The 19,580-nt window shown below is 68.1% G+C and overlaps 1 protein-coding gene across 6 annotated transcripts in view; it reads right to left on the reverse strand.

Moving 5' to 3' along the window:
• Positions 1-18,715, reverse strand: part of TPCN2 (two pore segment channel 2) — a 29,994-nt gene extending 11,279 nt beyond the window's left edge. For 3 of the 6 annotated variants that reach the window (XR_016216028.1, XR_016216030.1, XM_089307356.1), the window contains exons 1-13: positions 18,534-18,715; positions 16,514-16,578; positions 15,652-15,728; positions 15,246-15,423; positions 14,330-14,446; positions 7,092-7,198; positions 6,545-6,617; positions 3,673-3,772; positions 3,151-3,216; positions 2,833-2,915; positions 2,347-2,447; positions 1,838-1,919; positions 1,653-1,739 (exon numbers count right to left, since the gene is read on the reverse strand). Coding sequence is in view for 4 of the 6 variants with exons in the window: in XM_089307356.1 (XP_089163482.1) it covers positions 1,653-1,739; positions 1,838-1,919; positions 2,347-2,447; positions 2,833-2,915; positions 3,151-3,216; positions 3,673-3,772; positions 6,545-6,617; positions 7,092-7,198; positions 14,330-14,446; positions 15,246-15,423; positions 15,652-15,728; positions 16,514-16,578; positions 18,534-18,702 (1,305 nt within the window). In the remaining 2 variants the exon portion in view is untranslated. The remainder of the gene's footprint in view (positions 1-1,652; positions 1,740-1,837; positions 1,920-2,346; positions 2,448-2,832; positions 2,916-3,150; positions 3,217-3,672; positions 3,773-6,544; positions 6,618-7,091; positions 7,199-14,329; positions 14,447-15,245; positions 15,424-15,651; positions 15,729-16,513; positions 16,579-18,533) is intronic. The other 3 variants (XM_070063787.2, XM_070063784.2, XM_089307365.1) reach the window with 3 other exon arrangements.
• Positions 18,716-19,580: the final 865 nt, after the last annotated feature.

Raw genomic sequence — 19,580 nt, forward strand, 5'->3', positions numbered from 1 at the left:
CCAGCACGCTGCTCTCCCGGCGCCCCGACAGCCGCCCCCACAGCAGGCAGCCCCTGCCAGCTCTCAGTCCCCGGTGAGTATGGGGGTGCTGTGTGGGGGCCCAGGGTTCCCCCAGCCCTCCTGCCACGGGCTGACCCACCCACATGGAGACCGGTGCCCAAGGCCACCTGCCCACCCCGGACCCAGCTCCCTCCGTGTGCCCGGGCCCTGGCTGCTGATGGCCCCGCTGCCTCCCGCCCACCACTCACAGACTCACGGGCTGCAGCCCACAGTTCTCAGCCAGGCTCCAGCTCCCAGGACACCCGCCCGCCCTAGCACCCTCTGGAGGAGGTCTCAAAACCAGGGAACATTCTGGAAGCAGCAGCACGGAGGGTGCCGCCCCATCCCCGCCCCCAGCCAGCACGGAAGGGGACAGGGTGTCACGGAACCAGGTTCCCAAAGCCTCTGGAACCGACTCTCTCGAGCCCCAGCTCTGGACTTTACACCGCAGGGCGAGACAGGCCCACCAGGTGAAGGCGGGGCTGGGAGGCGTGGCCAGAGCAGGGGCGTGGTTTGCACACCGGGCTTTGCCAGCCTTTGCCCCAGCGGGATCCACACAACCCCCCTTCCTCACAGCACACAGGAGGCCATGCCTCCCGTGGACATCACGAGAGGGCAGTCGGCTCCCCAGGCGTCAGCAGCAACTGTCCAGGAAGAGCCCTAGGAGCCACCGAGCCAAACCCTCGCCACCGACGGCCTCACCCCGGGCCCAGTGTCGTCACCCTGGACAGCGCGCGCTTCTCCCCGCAACACCTGCACCTGTCACTCATCTCCCAGACAGCTCAGCTGACTCCTGAGAGCCACGCCTCCCCGTGGTGGGGAGGGCCACGCCCCAGACGAATGCCAAGGCCGAGGGCGGGCCTGGCTCCAGAAGGAGAGAAAGACCTGAAGAAACAGCTGTTTACGAACACGCGCCACGGGGCCGAGGCTGTTACGGCCACAGTCCCTGCAGCACTCCCAGACCTGGGATGAGGCCACCGGGTTGGGCCCTGGCCCCATCAGACTGCGTCCTCGTGAGAGGAGCCGCCATTGGACTGTGTCCTTATGAGAGGAGCTGCCATCGGACTGTGTCCTCGTGAGGGCAGCCGCCATCAGACTGTGTCCTCGTGAGAGCAGCCAGAACACACATGCAGAGGGCCGACCGCGGGAGCCTGCAGCGGGGAGACGCCGTGTGCAAGCCCGGGGCGAGGCCGCGTTAGCAGCCCCCAGGACCGGGCGCCGTGACTGCGGCCTCTCTGCCCCCGCAGGGCTCCATCCTCTCTGTACAGCCCCCGAGCTGCCCCCACTGCCTGGGAGTCGCCTCTCTGCCCGCCTGCCGGAAACCCTCGAGGTTCAACGCGGGCACCAGGGCCCTCGGGCCAAGCTGAGCTGCAGGACAAGGCCCACGCGGCGACTGTGCCAACCAGCGTCATGGGCACAAGACGAAGGCCTTGGAGAGGCCGGTGTCCGGATGTCCCAGGAGGAACAGGCAGCAGGAGGAGATTCAACAAGGGAACAGAGGAACCACCCACGGGCCCTGCGTCCGAGAGAGCAGACCGGCACTCCTGGGCCCAGAGGCCCTGCGCAGGCGAGCCCCAGGCGACCCAGGACTGCTGCCTGGGAGGCCCCCTTACCTCTTTAACTACACTCCTGTCAACCTCGTCGAAGACTCTCTGAAACTCCTCGGCCGACAGCAGGGCGCCCTCGAAGGCACGCACCCTCTGCAGAGGAAAGAAGCACACGTGAGCGCCCCGGAACGGCCCGAGCCCGCCCTCCCCACCCCCGTCCCGGGAGCGGTGCGGGCCGGGGCGGCGCCTACCTCCTCGATGGCCTGTCTGTGCGAGGCGTCCAGCTGGGCCTTGTGAAGCGCCTTCAGGAAGTCCTGGGGCTGCACCCCCCGTCTGCGGGGAGACCCGCGGCCTGGTGAGCACGGCAGCCAGCCCCCAGGGCGCCTGCCGGTCCCCGGCCTCCTTCCAGCCCGGTCATCTCATCTGCGGCCCGGTGAGCACAGCGGCCAGCCCCCAGGGCGCCTGCCGGTCCCCGGCCTCCTTCCAGCCCGGTCATCTCATCTGCGGCCCGGTGAGCACAGCGGCCAGCCCCCAGGGCGCCTGCCGGTCCCCGGCCTCCTTCCAGCCCGGTCATCTCATCCGCGGCCCCGGGAGACCCCACTGCCCCCTGTGAACAGGGGCGACAGCCTCCACAGCTGGCATCCCACCCACTGCGCAAACCGGCCTCGGAGTGGCCGCCTGCCCCGGCACGGGCCACGCTCGGGGACCCGGCCAGCGCGGCAGCAGCCCCTCCCCAGGGAGAAGCGGGCCCGGCACGCACGCCTGAACGGAGGCCTCCCCGGCTCCCGGCATGGAGGCCAGCACCTCGAAGGCAGCCCGCGTCCCCAGCCGTCTCCGGAACAGCGAGGTCTGGAGGGACTTCTGCAAGGAACACACAGGCGGTGACTCGGCCGGGCCCGCTCCTGGCCGCGCGCCTTCCCCGCCCTCCACCGCCGGGAAGAGGCAGGCATCAGGGAAACAGGAGGCCAGGTCCCTGCCGGGCTGAGCCACGGCGGCGGCTGTGTGGGTTAGAGGCAGGCGCGGCCTCCCTGGCTCCCCCACACCAGGCTCTGTGATGGACGGCTGCCCTCGAGGGTGGGGGTGGGGAGGGTCAGCCGTGTCCGCCACACGGACACACAGCCGCGCACAGGTGCCCCCGGAGGTGACCCCACCCCTCCACCCGGGCCCATCTGGTCAGCTGAGGTCGGGCCCCGGGGAGCTGTGGGGTCAGCTCCGGCACAGCCAGGAGGGGCGGCCGCGGCCTTACCATGAGGTAGCCCCGGAACTGACTGTACACGATGGCCGTCAGCAAGTTCATGAGAAACAGGCTTCCTGGGGTGGGGGGGACACCTGGTCACAGGACACACAGGTGGGCAGAGGGCGGGGCCCCCAGCGCTGCGGCAGCGGGAGGGCACAGGGCCTGGGGACACCCTCAACCTCCCCGGCAGCGGGACCATGCGGGGACATCAGTGGCTGCAGACCACAAACCGTGGGTGAAGTTATGGGTGGGGGTCGCACTGGGGCGAGGTACAGGGTGGGGGAGGGGCGCACTGGGGCCCTTGGGGGGCGCGAGCACCGCACTCACCGATCAGGGTGAACAGGATGAAGAAGAGGGCGTAGGCCCGGTTCCGGGAATACGCGGGGATCATCACTGGGAGAAGGAATCCGAAACCTGAAAACGCGGCCCAGCCTCGGCCCCGCGGCCCAGGGCCACCGCACGCCGCCCACAGCCCCCAGCATCCTGTGGCGGGGCGGGGGGGCTCCCAGCTGCCCTCCTGGGGAGGTGTCTGTGGCCACAGCCGCTCTGAGCCCAAGACAGAAAGCCCCAGGACTGCGGCCTCCCACGCTGGCCTCGCCCCTGCTCACGGCGCTTGCACGGGGCAACGTGTCGCTCACCCACGGCCTCTCGGGCCCTCAGAGGAAGGAGGTGCAGGGACCCGGGCAAGAAGGGGGAGGGAGAGGCGGAGGAGCAGGAAAGGAAAGGGGGAAGTGGGGCAGAGAGGGGAGAGGGACAGAACGGGGACGAGGAGGGCAGCACCCCGCCCCTACCTCCCCACTGCCTCAGAGGCCTCGGCCGCCCCAGGTCCCGCCCTCGCTGCCCACGCACCGTCGGGGTTGTTGGCCGTGGTCAGCAGCACCAGGAGGGAAGTCAGAGCCTCTGGAAGGTTCCGGAAGTAGGTCAGCCGCTCTCTGGCCTGCCCTTCGTCCTGCTCAGGGCAGAGGAGGCAGCTGCAGGCCCACAGCCCCCAGCCTGCAGCGCCCCAGGATTGCCCAGCAGGGCCCTGGCCTAAGGGTAGGCGCCCAGGGACCACCCCCTGCATGGCCACCACCCTGCGAGCCACAGAGAAAGCCCAGCCTAACAGTGTGTCCTGGCATGGCCACCAACAGGCCCCCCGCGGGGCTCCACCGGTGGGCACGGCCCCAGCTTGCTGCCAGATAAGGGAGGGGTGAGAGTCGGGCAGGACCCCAAGGGCCCTCAGAGGGGGTCCCCTCCCGGCTGGGGTCCATCAAGCAGTCAGGGACCCCGTCCGTGCCCGGCTCCCCATCCTTCCCAGGCAGAGTGAAGGCCACGGGCTGGGGTCTCCCGGGCACCCTCCACCAAACCTGCAGCCCCCAGCCAGGCACGGCAGGGCATGGCACTCGGACATCAGAGCCCTGGCGCCAGCGAGCTGCTACCAAGCCGGGTGCCAGCCCAAAGCAGCCCTGCAGGGAGGCACCTCTGCGGCCACACCCCTGCACAGCCCAGCTTCACTGCTAAAGGCCATCATCTGCTCCCCCAGTTCATCTGCTCGATGCCACGGGACCCCAAGCAGACACGCTCCCCACCAGGGGTCACTGAGGGGAGTTACAGGGCCAGGGGACGGCCAGGCAGAGCCACGAGTGGGGCAGGCTGCGGCTGGACTAGCCCTCGAGCGGGGGGCTGGGAGAGGGTGGACGGACGCCAAGCGCCTGCAGAGCTGGCTCTGGGCGACCCGGAGGGGGGCTTTCCCCATAGATGCAGCCGGGGCGGCAGGACCACAAGGCTGAGCTGGCCCCAGCAATCCCACCGCCCCCCGAGCTATGTCAGGGCCAGCCTTGTGCCCCCCGAGGACGGTCCCAGCAGCTGTGTCAGTCCACAAACAAGGTCGCTGAGGCCCACCCAGCCCTCTCCCAACCCACCCAGGGCCTCCAAAGGGCTTCTCGCTGCTCCGCTGCAAACCAGCTGCTCCCCCGGTGCCAGCAGGCAGGCCTGACCTCCTGGGAGGGAGGCAGAGGGTCCTGGGCTCAGGGGACCGGGTCCCACAAGCAAGCAACGCGAGAGACCGTCTGCGAGAGGGGCTGACGCCACTGCTGCTGCCGGGGCCACGGCCCAGACGGCAGCCCTGGGTCTCGGGCGCCTCCCGGAGGACAGGACGGCGGGGGCTGGGCAGCACGTAGGAAACATGCTGAAGCGAGGCTGGGCACAAGACCCTCAGGCCACAGGAGCCAGGCCACGCAAGGCAAGGCCACGCAGGCACACACCAGCTCCCGCAGGCACACGCCCTCCCTGCCTCGCTGGAGGCAGCACGTGGCCAGGCCGGCCATCGACGGGCAGCCGTCTTCCCCAGCGCGGACATGGTGGCCGCCCGGCCCACTTCCCCTCCAGGAGGACACCGGGCCTGGAGAGGGAGCCACTCCTGCCGGGCACCTCGGGGCACCCAGCACTTCCCGGGCGAACGCCACACCCCCGTCTCAGGGCCGCGGCTGCTGCCAACCCGCCCACACTGGGCGCCAGTGCTGCACCCACGCTGGGCACCGGGAGCGGCCGTGACCGCAGCTCTCGCTGGTCAATTGCACGGGGGCCTTGGGGTCCCACCAGCTGGCCCGGCTGCAGCTCCACAGCTGCCCACACACATGGAAACAGACTCACACACAGAAACACAAGCAGGACACACAGGCACACACATGGAAACAGAGACAGCACACGCGTACATGGAAACAGAGAGACACACACACAGACAGCACAGACACACACACATGGGAACAGAGACAGCACACATAGACACAAACATACAGACAGCACACACATACATGGAAACAGAGAGACGCACAGACAGCACAGACACACACACGTGGGAACAGAGACAGCACACATAGACACAAACATACAGACAGCACAGACACACACACAGACAGCACACAGACACACACACGGAAACAGAGATGGCACACAGATACACATACACGCACAGGAACAAGCAGGACACACAGACATACATACACATGTGGAAACAGAGACACACACACACGGACACACACAGACACGACACACACAGACACACATATGGACACACACGCGGACACACACAGACACATGGACACACACGGACAGCACACACACAGACACACACATGGACACACACAGCACACACAGCACACACACACAGACACACACGGACAGCACACACACAGACACACACATGGACACACACAGACACACACAGACACACCAGGGTCTCAGGCTGACTCCTCCCACCCGGGCTTGGAGGGCACAGCCTCAGCCTCCCCCCCCCGTAGCATGAGCTCACCCCCAAAGGCAGCCACGAGCGCCGAGCCATCCCCTGCCACGCGCCAGCCACGCGCCAGCCACGCGCCAGGGGAGCAGAGCGACAGGACGGCCTAGCCTGAGGATGACCGCGACGGGGCCAGGAGCTGGGGGCAGACGCACGGCACTGCAGGCGGGCAGCAGGGCCGGGGGAGTGGCTGGCGCCTGGAGCAGCAGATGGGGCCGTGGTCGCAGAGGCCGGGCCAGCACGAGGGGCCCGGAGCAGCCACGTGTCAGGAGCAGGGCTGGGGGCGCGGGGGAGCCCCCTCCGCACAGGCCCGGGACGGGTCGGGGGGCGACAGGCCCCGGGAGCTTGGGGAAGAGGCAGGAAGCGGGCCACGTAGCCCAGGGCCCAGGAGACAGGGGACAGACGGGCGGGGGCCGAGCAGAGCCAAGGGCAGCCCCCGGCCCTTACCGTCTCACCAGCAAACAGCAACATGCCGAACACGGTGAAGAGGCACAGGTGGACGGCCAGCAGCAGCCCGACGCTGCAGAGAAGCAGGTGCTTAGCCCCGGGGGCGCAGCAGCCCCGGGCCCAGGGCCGCCACCTGCCCGCCGGGCCTGGCACCGCCCACCCCTTCCGCCCCCTGCCAGGAGCTCCATCGTGGGGCCTGCAGGACGGGCCCTCCTTTGGGCAGGAAAAGCTACCTAGCACAGAGGCACAGGGGGCGGGCACCGGGGGCGCTGCCAGGGAGGGGCCGCAGGGCAGAAGAAGAGGCAGCTGGACAGAGGGGGGCCCACAGAGCCCCTCGTGGCCACCAGGGCTTCCCTGCCTTTACCAGGCCCAAGCTGGCGGCACAAACGTGTGGAGCCAGGTGGGGGGAGGGGTGAGCGGCCGCAGCAGCACGGGGGACAAGCAAAGACCCCAAGCCAGCACCAGCCGTGCCCCAAGCAGGGAGGGACCCAGAGCTGGGGTGTCGAGCGGGCCCCACGGACCACACCCTGGGCGCAGAGGGCCTCACCTGGCCAAATCCGGCAGCGACCACCGGAGGCACTTCAGGGTCTTCTTCATCATGGACGAGTTCTGCAGCAGGAAGAAGGGGCGCAGGAGCCGGCGGATCCGCAGGGGCTGGGGAGAACGAGCAGCAAGGCCTGGTATAGCCACGCAGGGGCTGGGACACCAGGGACCAAGGCCTGGTGCAGCCACACAGGGGCTGGGGCACCGAGCACCAAGGCCTGGAGCAGCCACGCAGGGGTGGGGCACCGAGCACCAAGGCCTGGTGCAGCCATGCAGGGGTGGGGCACCGAGCACCAAGGCCTGGAGCAGCCACGCAGGGGTGGGGCACCGGGGACCAAGGCCTGGTGCAGCCATGCAGGGGTGGGGCACCGAGCACCAAGGCCTGGAGCAGCCACGCAGGGGTGGGGCACCGGGGACCAAGGCCTGGTGCAGCCATGCAGGGGTGGGGCACCGGGGACCAAGGCCTGGTGCAGCCATGCAGGGGTGGGGCACCGGGGACCAAGGCCTGGTGCAGCCACGCAGGGGTGGGGCACCGAGCACCAAGGCCTGGTGCAGCCACACCCGCCCTCCCCTGGTCCCAGAGGCAGAGCTGGGGGTCTGGGTTCCCATCCGGGAAACAGCCCCTCCCCCTCCTCGTCGCTGGCCGCTGTGTGCGGACTTGGGCTGCTCCCTCCCCACGCCCGCCAAGGTGCCCCTCCCACTGTTGGGTAGAAAGTGAGAAATTAGCCCGCGTGTGTGTGAGGGCCGAGGAGGGGGGGCCGCAGGCGGAGGCAGCCGGGTATCCTCCCTGCGCAGCCCTGGCCGGACCCCGTCCCCGCCGAGTCCTCGGCCCCCACACTAAGCACCCTAGGGGAGGCTCGCCCGCCCTGCGCCAGGCCTGGGGAGTTCTCCTAAATCACACCCAGCAATCCGCTGTCCTGGGTGCGGGAGGCAGACACGGGGAAGAACCGGACCCCTTTCCCTCGTGAGCCCCCGTCAGCCCCGACTGAGCTCTGCTGAGCGCCCGCCTGGCCTGCCAGCTGCACTCTCGCCACCGGCCCACGCGACCCTGCTCTCCCAGTCTGAGCGTCGGGGCGCTGTCTCCCCTCTCCCTCCCCACCTTCTCTCTCTATCAGATTCTGTCCCGTCCATTCTGACGGATGCTCTACCCCCATTACACCTTGCCACCTTGCTGACCACTGCTGTCTCAGGCAAGAGCCCCACATCCCCGCTAACACCCACCCCACCCCTCCCCGGCTGGGCTGCCCCACCCTGCCCAGGGCTGCCTCACCCTCCCCCTCCACCACCACCAGCACTAATACACGCGACACTCTCCACCCCCCCACCTCAACTCTCCACCCCCCACCTCAACTCTCCACCCCCCACCTCAACTCTCCATCCCTCCCCCCACCTCAACTCTCCATCCCGCCCCACCTCAACTCTCCATCCCTCCCCCCACCTCAACTCTCCATCCCGCCCCCCACCTCAACTCTCCATCCCTCCCCCCACCTCAACTCTCCATCCCGCCCCCCACCTCAACTCTCCATCCCTCCCCCCACCTCAACTCTCCATCCCTCCCCCCACCTCAACTCTCCATCCCTCCCCCACCTCAACTCTCCACCCCCCACCTCAACTTTCCATCCCTCCCCCCACCTCAACTCTCCACCCCCCCACCTCAACTCTCCACCCCCCCACCTCAACTCTCCATCCCCCCCACCTCAACTCTCCACCCCTCCCCCCACCTCAACTCTCCATCCCCCCCACCTCAACTCTCCACCCCCCCCACCTCAACTCTCCATCCCTCCACCTCAACTCTCCACCCCCCCACCTCAACTCTCCATCCCCCCCACCTCAACTCTCCACCCCCCACATCAACTCTCCATCCCTCCCCCCACCTCAACTCTCCATCTCCCCCACCTCAACTCTCCATCCCTCCCCCCACCTCAACTCTCCATCCCCCCACCTCAACTCTCCACCCCCCACATCAACTCTCCATCCCTCCCCCCACCTCAACTCTCCATCTCCCCCACCTCAACTCTCCATCCCTCCCCCCACCTCAACTCTCCATCCCCCCCACCTCAACTCTCCATCCCTCCCCTCCTCAACTCTCCATCCCCCCACCTCAACTCTCCCTCCCCCGAACACCCCAGCCCATCCTCCTCCCCCCATATCAGGGCCTCCAGGGTGGCTTCCAGGCCCACCCACCCGTTGGCACCAGGCCTCAGCACCGACACGGATGCCTCTCTGCGCTCCTGGCACCAGCCCCCCGCACCCCCACACACTGGGTCCCAGCTCAGTGCTGCTGTCTGGTCTCCGCCCTCCACGCAAGCTGCTCCTCATGTGCCCGGGCCCAGCTGAGACCAGAGCTCCTCAGTCTCACGTCCTAGCACCTCACCCAGACCCGGTCCCACTCAGCACCCAGACCCGGGTCCCACTCAGCACCTCACCCAGACCCGGTCCCACTCAGCACCCAGACCCAGGTCCCACTCAGCACCTCACCCAGACCCGGTCCCACTCAGCACCCAGACCCGGGTCCCACTCAGCACCTCACCCAGACCTGGTCCCATCCATCTCACCCAGACCCGGGTCCCATCCATCTCACCCAGACCCGGTCCCACTCAGCACCCAGACCCGGGTCCCACTCAGCATCTCACCCAGACCCGGGTCCCATCCATCTCACCCAGACCCGGACACGGCGGCCGCGGTGCAGCTGTTCCGTCCCACACTGGCTCCACCTCCCTCTCCAGCTTCCTGCTAAGGCCACACAGGGTGGCGGCAGTGAGGGCTCCCTGCCACCCGCGGGGGAGACCCGGCTGGAGTCCCTAGACCCTGGCTGCGGCCAGACCCAGCCTTAGCAATTCAAAGCATTTGGGGAGCGACCTAGAGGGTGGAAGACGTATCTTTCTCTCTTCTGCCTTTCAAATAAACTTTCTTTAAAATGAGGGTGGGGGGTGAAGGGCTGTGGCACCGGAGGCTGAGACGTGCGTGCAAGGCCCACCCGCACCTGACACCGCTCAGGAGCCCCACGGCTCCCTTCCCACCCCGCCGCCTGCTCAGGCCCGAGCGAAAGCAGAAAGTGGCTCAGATGCCTGGCCTGCCACCCCACGGGAGGCCCGCACGGAGTTCTAGGTTGCTGGCTTTGCCTGGCCCAGCCTGGCTGCAGCAGCCATCTGGGGAGTGAACCAGCGGATGGGGACCCCCCCGCCGCCCAGTGGGTGGAATAACTCCTTCCCTCCCTCTCTTACTCTGCCTTTCAAATACATCATTTTTGAACAGAAACAAACAAACAACAACACAACCGACCGTGTGCGCTTCTTTCCCAAAACCAGGCCCTGCCCTTCCACCTCCACGGCTGCCACAGCTCTGCCCCCGGCCCCCAGGGCCCCCAGGAGCAGGTCCTGTCATCCCCCACCCCGGGCTCAGCCTGGCTGCCTGGCTGGGCCCGCCCCTCCTGCTGGCACCAGGCCTCCCCAGCACTGCTCCTGGGCCTGTGGGTCTGCCCCACCCTGAGATCCTGCGAGGGGCGGCCTCTCACCCCAGGTGTTCCGTGCCACCAGGAGGGCCCCGGCCTGCACCCCCACCCGCAGGCCCCCAGAATGTCTGCAGAGCCACTGCCCCCAGGCCACGCTCCTCTGCCTCGGGAGGGCCCAGGACTGGCACAGGACCAAGACCACGGCCAGGGCCCCTCTGTCCACTGGCGGAAGCCCTGGTCCGAGGGGCCGAGTGGCCCACAGCAGCTGGAGGTCCTGGCAGCTTCCCTCTCATCCCCAACTCAGGAACCTGGACCCAAGCTCAGCTTCCCCAAGACACAGCCATCACCCGAGGGCCTTCCCGGCAGCCAGGGCCACACGAGCACCAGACGCAGGTTCCAGAAGGAAGGGGAGGCACATCCGGGTGACCCGCAGCCTGGGAGAGGCCGCCACGGCACCAGGGAGCCCCGGCAGGCCCCTCGGGGAGGACGGCAGTCCAGAGCCTGAGCCCGGGGGAAGCCACACGCTACAGCAGAGATGACAGGTGGCCCGGCCAGTGCAATCAGGCCCACCAGCCACAGCGGGCAGGAGCCCGACTCGGGAGAAACAGAGCCTGGGACAGGTCGGGGGCACCGACAGCTGACTACGGAGGCTCTGAATGATGGATGTAGGCCTCGTGTGGCAGGACAGCTTCAGCCAAGTCCTCCAGGGGCCGGCGCTGTGGCACCTGCATCCCATATGGGCGCTGGTTCAGGTCCTGGCTGCTCCACTTCCAACCTGGCCCCCTGCTAATGCACTTGGGAAAGCAGTGGGGGATGGCCCAAGTGTTTGGGCCCCTGCACCCACATGGGAGACCCAGAAGGACCTCCTGGCTCCTGGCTTTAGCCCAGCGCAGCCCCGGCTGTTACAGCCTATCCGGGAGTGAACCAGCGGATGGAAGACTCTGTCTGCCCCTCCCTAATTCGGAGGGAGGGAGGGAGAGGGGGAGGGAGGGAGGGAGGGGTCAGCAGGGAAGCTCGACAGTGACGGCGACAAAGGACACTGATGGCCAGGGACGGACGGGCAGGGGAAGAGTAGGGCTGTGGCAGGGACACAGACACAGGCAGGCGGGGGACACACAGACAGACACGGACAGACACGGACAGGCGGGGGATACACAGACACGGGCAGGCAGGGGACACACAGACACGGACAGACACAGACAGGCCGGGGACATACAGACACGGACAGACACAGACAGGCAGGGGACACACACACACGGGCAGGCGGGGGACACACAGACAGACACGGACAGACACAGACAGACACGGACAGACATGGACAAGTGGGGGATACACAGACACGGGCAGGCAGGGGACACGGACAGGTGGGGGACATACACAGACACGGACAGGCAGGGGACACACAGACACGGGCAGGTGGGGGACACACAGAAAGACACGGACGGGGGGACATACACAGACACACACAGACACGGACAGGCAGGGGACACACACAGACATGGACAGGCGGGGGACACACACAGACATGGACAGGCAGGGACACACACAGACAGGCAGGGGACACACACACACACGGACGGGGGGGACACACACACACACAGACATGGACAGGCGGGGGACACAACAGAGACAGACACGGACAGGCAGGGGACACACTGACATGGACAGGCGGGGGACACACACAGACACGGACAGGCAGGGGACACACACAGACATGGACAGACGGGGACACACACAGACACGGACAGGCAGGGGACACAACAGAGACAGACACGGACAGGCAGGGGACACACACAGACATGGACAGGCGGGGGACACACACAGACACGGACAGGCAGGGGACACAACAGAGACAGACACGGACAGGCAGGGGACACACACAGACATGGACGGGCAGGGGACACAACAGAGACAGACACGGACAGGCAGGGGACACACACAGACATGGACGGGCAGGGGACACAACAGAGACAGACACGGACAGGCAGGGGACACACACAGACACGGACAGGTGGGGGACACACATAGACACACATAGACATGGACAGACAGGGGACACGGACAGACACGGGACATGGACAGACACGGACAGACGGGGGACACAGACAGGGACAGGTGGGGAACACACGCAGACAGACAAGGACAGGCGGGGGACACACACAGACATGGACAGGTGGGGGACACAGACAGACACGGGACATGGACAGACACGGACAGGCAGGGGGACACACAGACACAAGTCAGGTGGGGGACACAGACAGACACGGACAGGTGGGGGACAGACATGGACAGGTGGGGACACACACAGACACGGACAGGCAGGGGATACACAAACAGATGGGCATGGACAGGCGGGGGACACACACAGCCCCTCCAGCAAGCCTAGGGAGTGAAGAGTGTGCCCTCTGTCCCATGGGGGCCTCTGAGCCCCGAACCTTGGCCACTACCTCAACTCCTGGGGCACACACACAGTGGCCCCAGAAACAGGGACAGAGGCTGTGTCCACACACTGGACCTGCCTGCCCCGCCCACCGCACCTCCCCCAGCCCCACCCTCCAAGGCCTTGGGGCGTGGCCTGGAGAGGAGGCACGGCCCCCACTCCACAGTGGCCTGGAGGAGGGTCCCTGGGAGGCTGTGGGCTGGGGCTAGGTCTCCCCTAGCGGGCACTTGCTGGGGCCCCCGCATTCCTGCTCCCACCCCTACCACACTGGGTCTCCCTCTCTGCAAGAAGAAGGGTGCCCCCCCTCCCAGGGACTCCACAGTCCTACTGGGTTGGGCACGAGGTAGTCACGGCAGGAGCTGGCCCTGCGGCCAAGCCCAGGCTGGGGCCTCTCGACCCAGTCCAAGGTCTGAGTCTCCTGGAGCCCCCACCCCCGCCCCCGGCCAGCAGGGAAAGCATTGGGAAACTCCAGCGGTCAAACACAGCAGGCCCCGAGGTCCAGGCTGCACAGCAGGCGACGAACCCAGACCCCTGGGCGGTGGCTGCGGTCGCCAGGCCGGACCCGTCGGCACCCACACCCAGGTCCTCGCTCGCTCGGCCGACACACGTGTCTGTTGGCGGATCCTCTCCCATGTTTCCCAGGAGGACCCGCGGGCCCCAGAACGGTGGCCCCGCCTCTCTGGGAACAAAAGCCTTCCTCTGGGTGGAGGAGAGCGTGTCTGGTCAGGGGCGGGAGCTGCACCGTTACCAGGGGAAGCCGCGGATGGATGCCAGGGCACTGGGGTGGGCTACTCCATCCACCCCCACTGCTCCCAGGAGGCCGGCCAGCAGGACAGGGCCCTGGAGGGCTGTGGCAGGAGGCGGGCGATGGGCCGTGCTGCCTGCCCTGCACCGGCTGTGCCCAGGCGGCGCTGGGGCTTCCGGCAAGAGTTGGGGGGGGCGGATCCCTGCTCTGTGGGCCCCGACCCGGCTCTCTCGACTCTCACTACTGAAGCCCCGGGGTTCCTCAAACCAACCCCAAACCAGCCTGGCCGGCACTGCCCACCCAGAGAGCAGGGGTGCTTCTGGGTGCTGGGGGGAGACAAAGACACCGCAGAGAGGGTGCGGGCGGGCGGCCTGCGGAGCCCTGACCCAGGACTGGCAGCAGCAACAGGTCCTGAGGTGGCTCTGGCAGGAGGACTGGGCTGCTGCGTGGTCACACGTCCTCCACCCACCAGAGAAGGAGCCAAGGGAGGCCTCGGGACCCCGCCAGGCTCCACTTCCCCATCTGCGGGGCAGGACAAGGCTCCAGGCAGCAGGAAGGGGGCGACGCGGCCCCACGTCCCCCCTGGGCAGCCGCCGGGTCACCCACCTCCTGACACACGAGGCTCAGGGACACCGCCCAGTCCACCAGAGACACGAGCAGCACCACGAGGTAGGCCAGCAGCCAGAGGCTGTTCCGGAACTCGGCCCACCCGACCAGGTAACCCTGCAAGAGAGAAACGGTGAGCCGGGGGGCCACACAGAAAGAGCCGAGGGCCTCGGTGCCGGGGAGCAGGGAGCCCAGCGGCTGGGGCAGAAGCAGCTCCGTGCAGGGAGCTCGCCCCAGCCACGTGCAGGCGGCCGCGGAGGTCAGGCTGCAGAACAAACACCGCTCTCCACTTCCTGCGACTCCAGGTCAAAACCCTCCAGCCCGCTAGCCGCACCCCGGGCTCCACAGCAAGAAACGAGGAACAGCCCAGGGCCACAGCCCGCTCGGCCCTCGCCCGGCAAGGAACCCCTCCCGCCAGGGCTATGGGCAGGCACTGGACAAGCCACCAGGGGACAGGGGCCATGGCACAGCATGGCCGAGCCTGGGTGCCTCCTAACACAGTGTGCCAGGATGTGGGGGCTGCGGCACGGGGGGAGCCGGAACCGCTACTGGACGAAAGCCACGGACACGGGCCCCATGGAGGGTCCCGCCCCTCGGGCTCCATCCACAGAGAGAACACAGTCCTGTGGCCGCCTCTGTGCCCACTCCCTCCCCTCCTCTCTTCTACGGGCACGCGGGTGAGCCGTGCGGGCTCCATCCACAGAGAGAACACAGTCAGCCCTGTGGCCGCCTCTGTGCCCACTCCCTCCTCTCCTCTCTTCTACGGGCACGCGGGTGAGCCGTGAGGACAGACCCAGGGCCACGCCCCCAGGACGGCACAGCCTGCCCCTGTCCCGGGACCCTGGGTCTGGCTCAGCAGCGCCCTAAGGCACCGGGCTCCCCAGGAGGGCTGCGGTGGGGGCCGGCGCCCGCTCACCTTCACACAGACGTCAGCCACGAAGACGAGCAGGCAGAGCGCCTCGAGGCCTTCAGTCAGGCCGCAGGGCGGCTCCCAGGGCGGCAGGCGGAAGCGCACGTCGGCCGTCCTGGTGAGGGAGGAAGGGGTCTCCACGAAAGCCAGAGCCAGGATCAGGAAGATGGTGACGCCCAGAGCCCTGGGGAGGGGCAAAGCCCGGTCAGGACTGGAGAAGCAGCCGTCCTCCGGGGCCAAGAGGCCGACGGGCAGCAGGACGCCGGGGGCCGAGGGCTGGGCCACTCGCGCCTGGCCAGGCCACAGTGACCTGGCCAAGACTGCTGCCCTGGCCCCCCCAACGCCCTCCTGTCAGGCCGAGCTTCTCTCTGGGAGCGGCCCCCGCAGCGAGCCCAGGCCCCCACGGTCTCACCGTTGGCACGTGTTCGAGTAATACCGTCGGTACAGCCACATTGAGCTGGCATCCATGCGGTGATTGATGGAGCGGTACTAGAAGCAAAAGGCGCCGCGGAGCAGGGTGAGCAGGGTGAGCAAGGTGCCCTGGGTGCCGCACGCCGGTGTGCACCCCGACCCATGCCCCAGAGCACTCACAGCCACGCACCATGCACCCGTCTCACCCCGAGACGGGCCCAAGTGGGAGGACAGGCCATGGGCGGCAGGGGGCGCGTCAGCATGGGGACAAGGGGCCCCCAAAAGGCTCAGATCATCCCCGGCTGCCAGGTGTGCCCAGCAGAACAAGGGTTCCTCAAGGGCCAGACAACGGGGCTGGCAGGTGCACGGGGCAGGTGCCCAGGGCTGGCAGGTGCACAGGGCAGGTGCCCAGGGCTGGCAGGTGCACGGGGCAGGCACCCGGGGCTGGCAGGTGCACGGGGCAGGCACCCAGGGCTGGCAGGTGCACGGGGCAGGTGCCCAGGGCTGGCAGATGTGTGAGGCTGACACCAGGTACGGAGCAGACACTCCAGGTAGAGGTGTGCCCTCTACCTGCCTGTGAGACTCCCTCTCCAACTGTGTGCAAGGCCCACGCCAGCCGCAGGGTGCCCCACCCAGCACCCAGAACACCAGGCCCTGGTACATGGGAAACCGGCGACACAAAGGGTCCTGGGCTGGGAGATGGCCTGGTTCAGCCGCCCCGGGCACAGCACTGCCCACGCACACGGCGGCGGCGGCCTCCGAGGACAGCGAGGAGTGAAGGGGCAGGGGAAGCTCTCGGCCCCAGGGCAGCTGAACCCCACCCCCGCAGAGCCGCAGACAGGCCAGGCCCAGCCATCACCCACCTGGAGGGCGTCTTCGATGAAGACCACAGCCTGGTCAATGCGGAGGTCCCGTCTGGCTGAGGCACCTGCAGACGGGACGCGTGGGTGACCAGGGGGCCGCCTGGCCGCACCCTACAGGGCCAGCTCCCCAGGGAAAGGCACTCTTCCCGAGACCCTGACCGGCCCGCAGCCTGGCAGCCCAGCCCCGGCCCAGGGCAGGACCCGGCCGGTTAAGGAGCCGCCGCATTCCGCGCCCAGGGCACCAAGCCCAGAGCACCACGGACCCAGGCAGAGCTCGGTCACATCCCCCACCTGCTCGGCTCAGGCACGCGCTCCAAAGCCTCCAAGCCTTCGCCCAGGCTGCCCCCGGACGGCAGCGGCTTGGGCTGCCAGGCACACGGGTCAGCATGTCACCACACAGCACCCACTCATCAGCCCTGGGCTCCCCCACAGCCAGGTCTACACCCCCACTCTCCCGTGTGTTAGGATCTACGCTGTGAGCCTGGGCAAGCCTCAGTGCCTCCCGGTGCCCGCCCACCGGGACGCAGGCTGCCGGGACGGGTGGCTGGGGCGGGCGAGTGCTTCACCACAGCCAACCAGAGGGTGACCTTCTCACCCAGGAACAAGACATCGGCTGTCCTCAGGCGGGGCTGAGTTGGAACTGGGGCGCGGGGTCCGCTGGGGGTCCCTGCGGCAGCCCCGCCCCCACGGCCGAGTCCAGCTGCAGGGCACGCGAAACAGAGCCACAGGGGCCACCGCAGTGCCCGGCAAGGCCGCCAGATCCCAGACCGACCGAGCCGCCCTCAGTCGTCGCCGCCCCCTGCTCGGCACGCCTCACCGCCGCCTGGTTCTCAGACGCCCTGCCACGGGCCGCGGTGGAGGGACCAGGAGCCCCCCTCGCCAGCCACGCTGCCTAGCTCTGGCCCCTGCCTCAACAGGCAGGTGTGGGGGACAGCAGGCCACATCCCATGTGGGCACTGGTTAGAGTCCTGGCTGCTCCATTTCTGATCCAGCTCTCTGCTGTGGCCTGGGAAAGCAGTGGAAGATGGCCCAAGTCCTGGGGCCCCTGCACCCACGTGGGAGACCCGGGAGAAGCTCCTGGCTCCTGGCTGTGGATCAGCGCAGCTCCGGCCGCTGCAGCCATTTGGGGAGTGAACCCGCGGATGGAAGACCTCTCTGCCTCTGCCTCTACCTCTCAAATAAATAAATAAATCTTTCTAAAAAGAAAAGAAACAGAGCAGGTGTCAGCACCCAGGTGTCTGCTCAGCCAGGGCCAGGACACACAGCAAACACGCTCAGACCCCGGACGGCCATCAGCCCCGACGCGGCCCCCTGGAGTCTCTGGACACTGGTGACACCGGTGACACCCCTCTGGGCACCCTAGTGCGTCCCTCACTGACCCTCCCCGGAAAGTTAAGCAGCGTGCCAAGGTCACACAGCGGGGAAGAGGCAGCCCCAGAAAGGCCCCCAAACACAGCCCTGTGTCCCCGGGCCCCCTCCTACCTCCCTCACCGAGAGCCGCAGGGCCTGGGCCAGTCTGGAATGACCTGGGCTCCCAGGAAGCAGCTGGGTGTCTTCTCTGGGTGGCGGCCTCATCTCCGGGAGGCCACCCCCTGCCCCCGCCAGTCCACAGACCGGCGCTAGAGGCCAGCAGGGGCGGGGAGCGCTGGTCCCAGCCCGGCCCCAGGGGACAGAGGAAGTCCTGCGGCCACGGAGGGCAGTGGTCAGGCAGGGCCTCCGCTTCCTCATCTGCGACCCAGCACCGAATTCCCCTGGTGCCGGCCACTCTGCCCGCCGTCCCCGGGGTCCAGCCGCCGCCGAGGTCAACAGGAAAGGCCGGCGGGAGCCGGACAGGCGCGCCCGGGGCTGACAGCTGCGGAGTCCAGGCGAGGAAGCGGCCCCGGGCCGCGCGGCAAGGGCCGGGCTGGGCCCCTCCTCGGACCCCAGGGCTGCGCCCTCGCGCCCGCGACGCCCGGGACCCGCGGGACCCCACGCGCGACCCGGCCCCTCCCGGGCCCCTTCTCCAGGCTCTAGGGCTCACCAGGGCTGACGTGGACGCTGCGACACGTGGGCCGCCCCGCGGGGCACTCACGGTCGCCGCCGCCGCCGCGGGCCCGACCCAGAAGGGGCTCCGACTCCGCCTGGGGCTCCGCCATCCCGGTCCGGCTCCGGAGAACCTCCGCGCGCCCGCGCGCCCCGCCACTGCGCATGCGCGGGGCCCGGGAGGCGGTGCGCCCGCGCCGCGTCGCCGGGGATGCCCTTCCCCGCAGCCAATGAGAACGGAGAGCCCTGCGCGGGGCGGGGCCTCCAGGATCCCGCCCCTCGGGGGGTGGAGCCCGGTTTCTGGCAGCTCCGGCGCCCAGAGCAGGTTCCGGGCTTGGATCTGGGGGCCGGCGCCCAGAGCAGGTTCCGGGCTTGGGTCTGGGGGCCGGCGCCCAGAGCAGGTTCCGGGCTTGGGTCTGGGAGCCCGAGCTCACCTGTGGCTGCTTAGGAACGCAGGCCCTCGGGGATTCCCCCAGGAACGAAACCCCTGGGGACCTCCTGACTCTTACTCTGGGGGCGGGGCCCGGGCGCACTGTGGGGGGCCCAAATGGAGCATGAGCCTACCCCTCTGACAAGGAAAGCAGAGAACCGCGTGTAACCAAGGCAGACGTCTGGAAGCCCAGAACATCGGGCGGGGCCCCCGGCGTGAACAGATGAGGGTTCTTCCAACAGCTCCCAGAAAACAGACCGGAGCGCTGACAGCGTGCCAGGCGGGCTGACAGCTCAGGGTAGGGCACGCTGTGAAGACATGCACACTCTGTAGGCTGTCTACACCGGGGTCGAAGGGGTTTGTGTCTTTATTTGAAAGGCAGAGTTAGAGAGGGGAGAGAGAGAGGTCTTCCATCCACTAGTTCACGCCAAACGGCCACAACGGCCACGGCTGGGCCAGCAGGAGCCAGGAGCTTCTTCTGGGTCTCCCACGCAGGTGCAGGTGCCCAAGGACTTGGCTTCTGACCCCTGGAGATCAGAAGTCCAGCGGCTCCCCTGGGCTGCAGTCCAGGGGCCTAAGTCTAAAGTGCCGGCTGCTCTGAGCTCCTAGGCGGGG

Source organism: Oryctolagus cuniculus, chromosome 1 (assembly GCF_051225735.1).
Source record: "Oryctolagus cuniculus isolate XC-2025 breed Fujian yellow rabbit chromosome 1, ASM5122573v1, whole genome shotgun sequence".
Taxonomy (NCBI): domain Eukaryota; kingdom Metazoa; phylum Chordata; class Mammalia; order Lagomorpha; family Leporidae; genus Oryctolagus; species Oryctolagus cuniculus.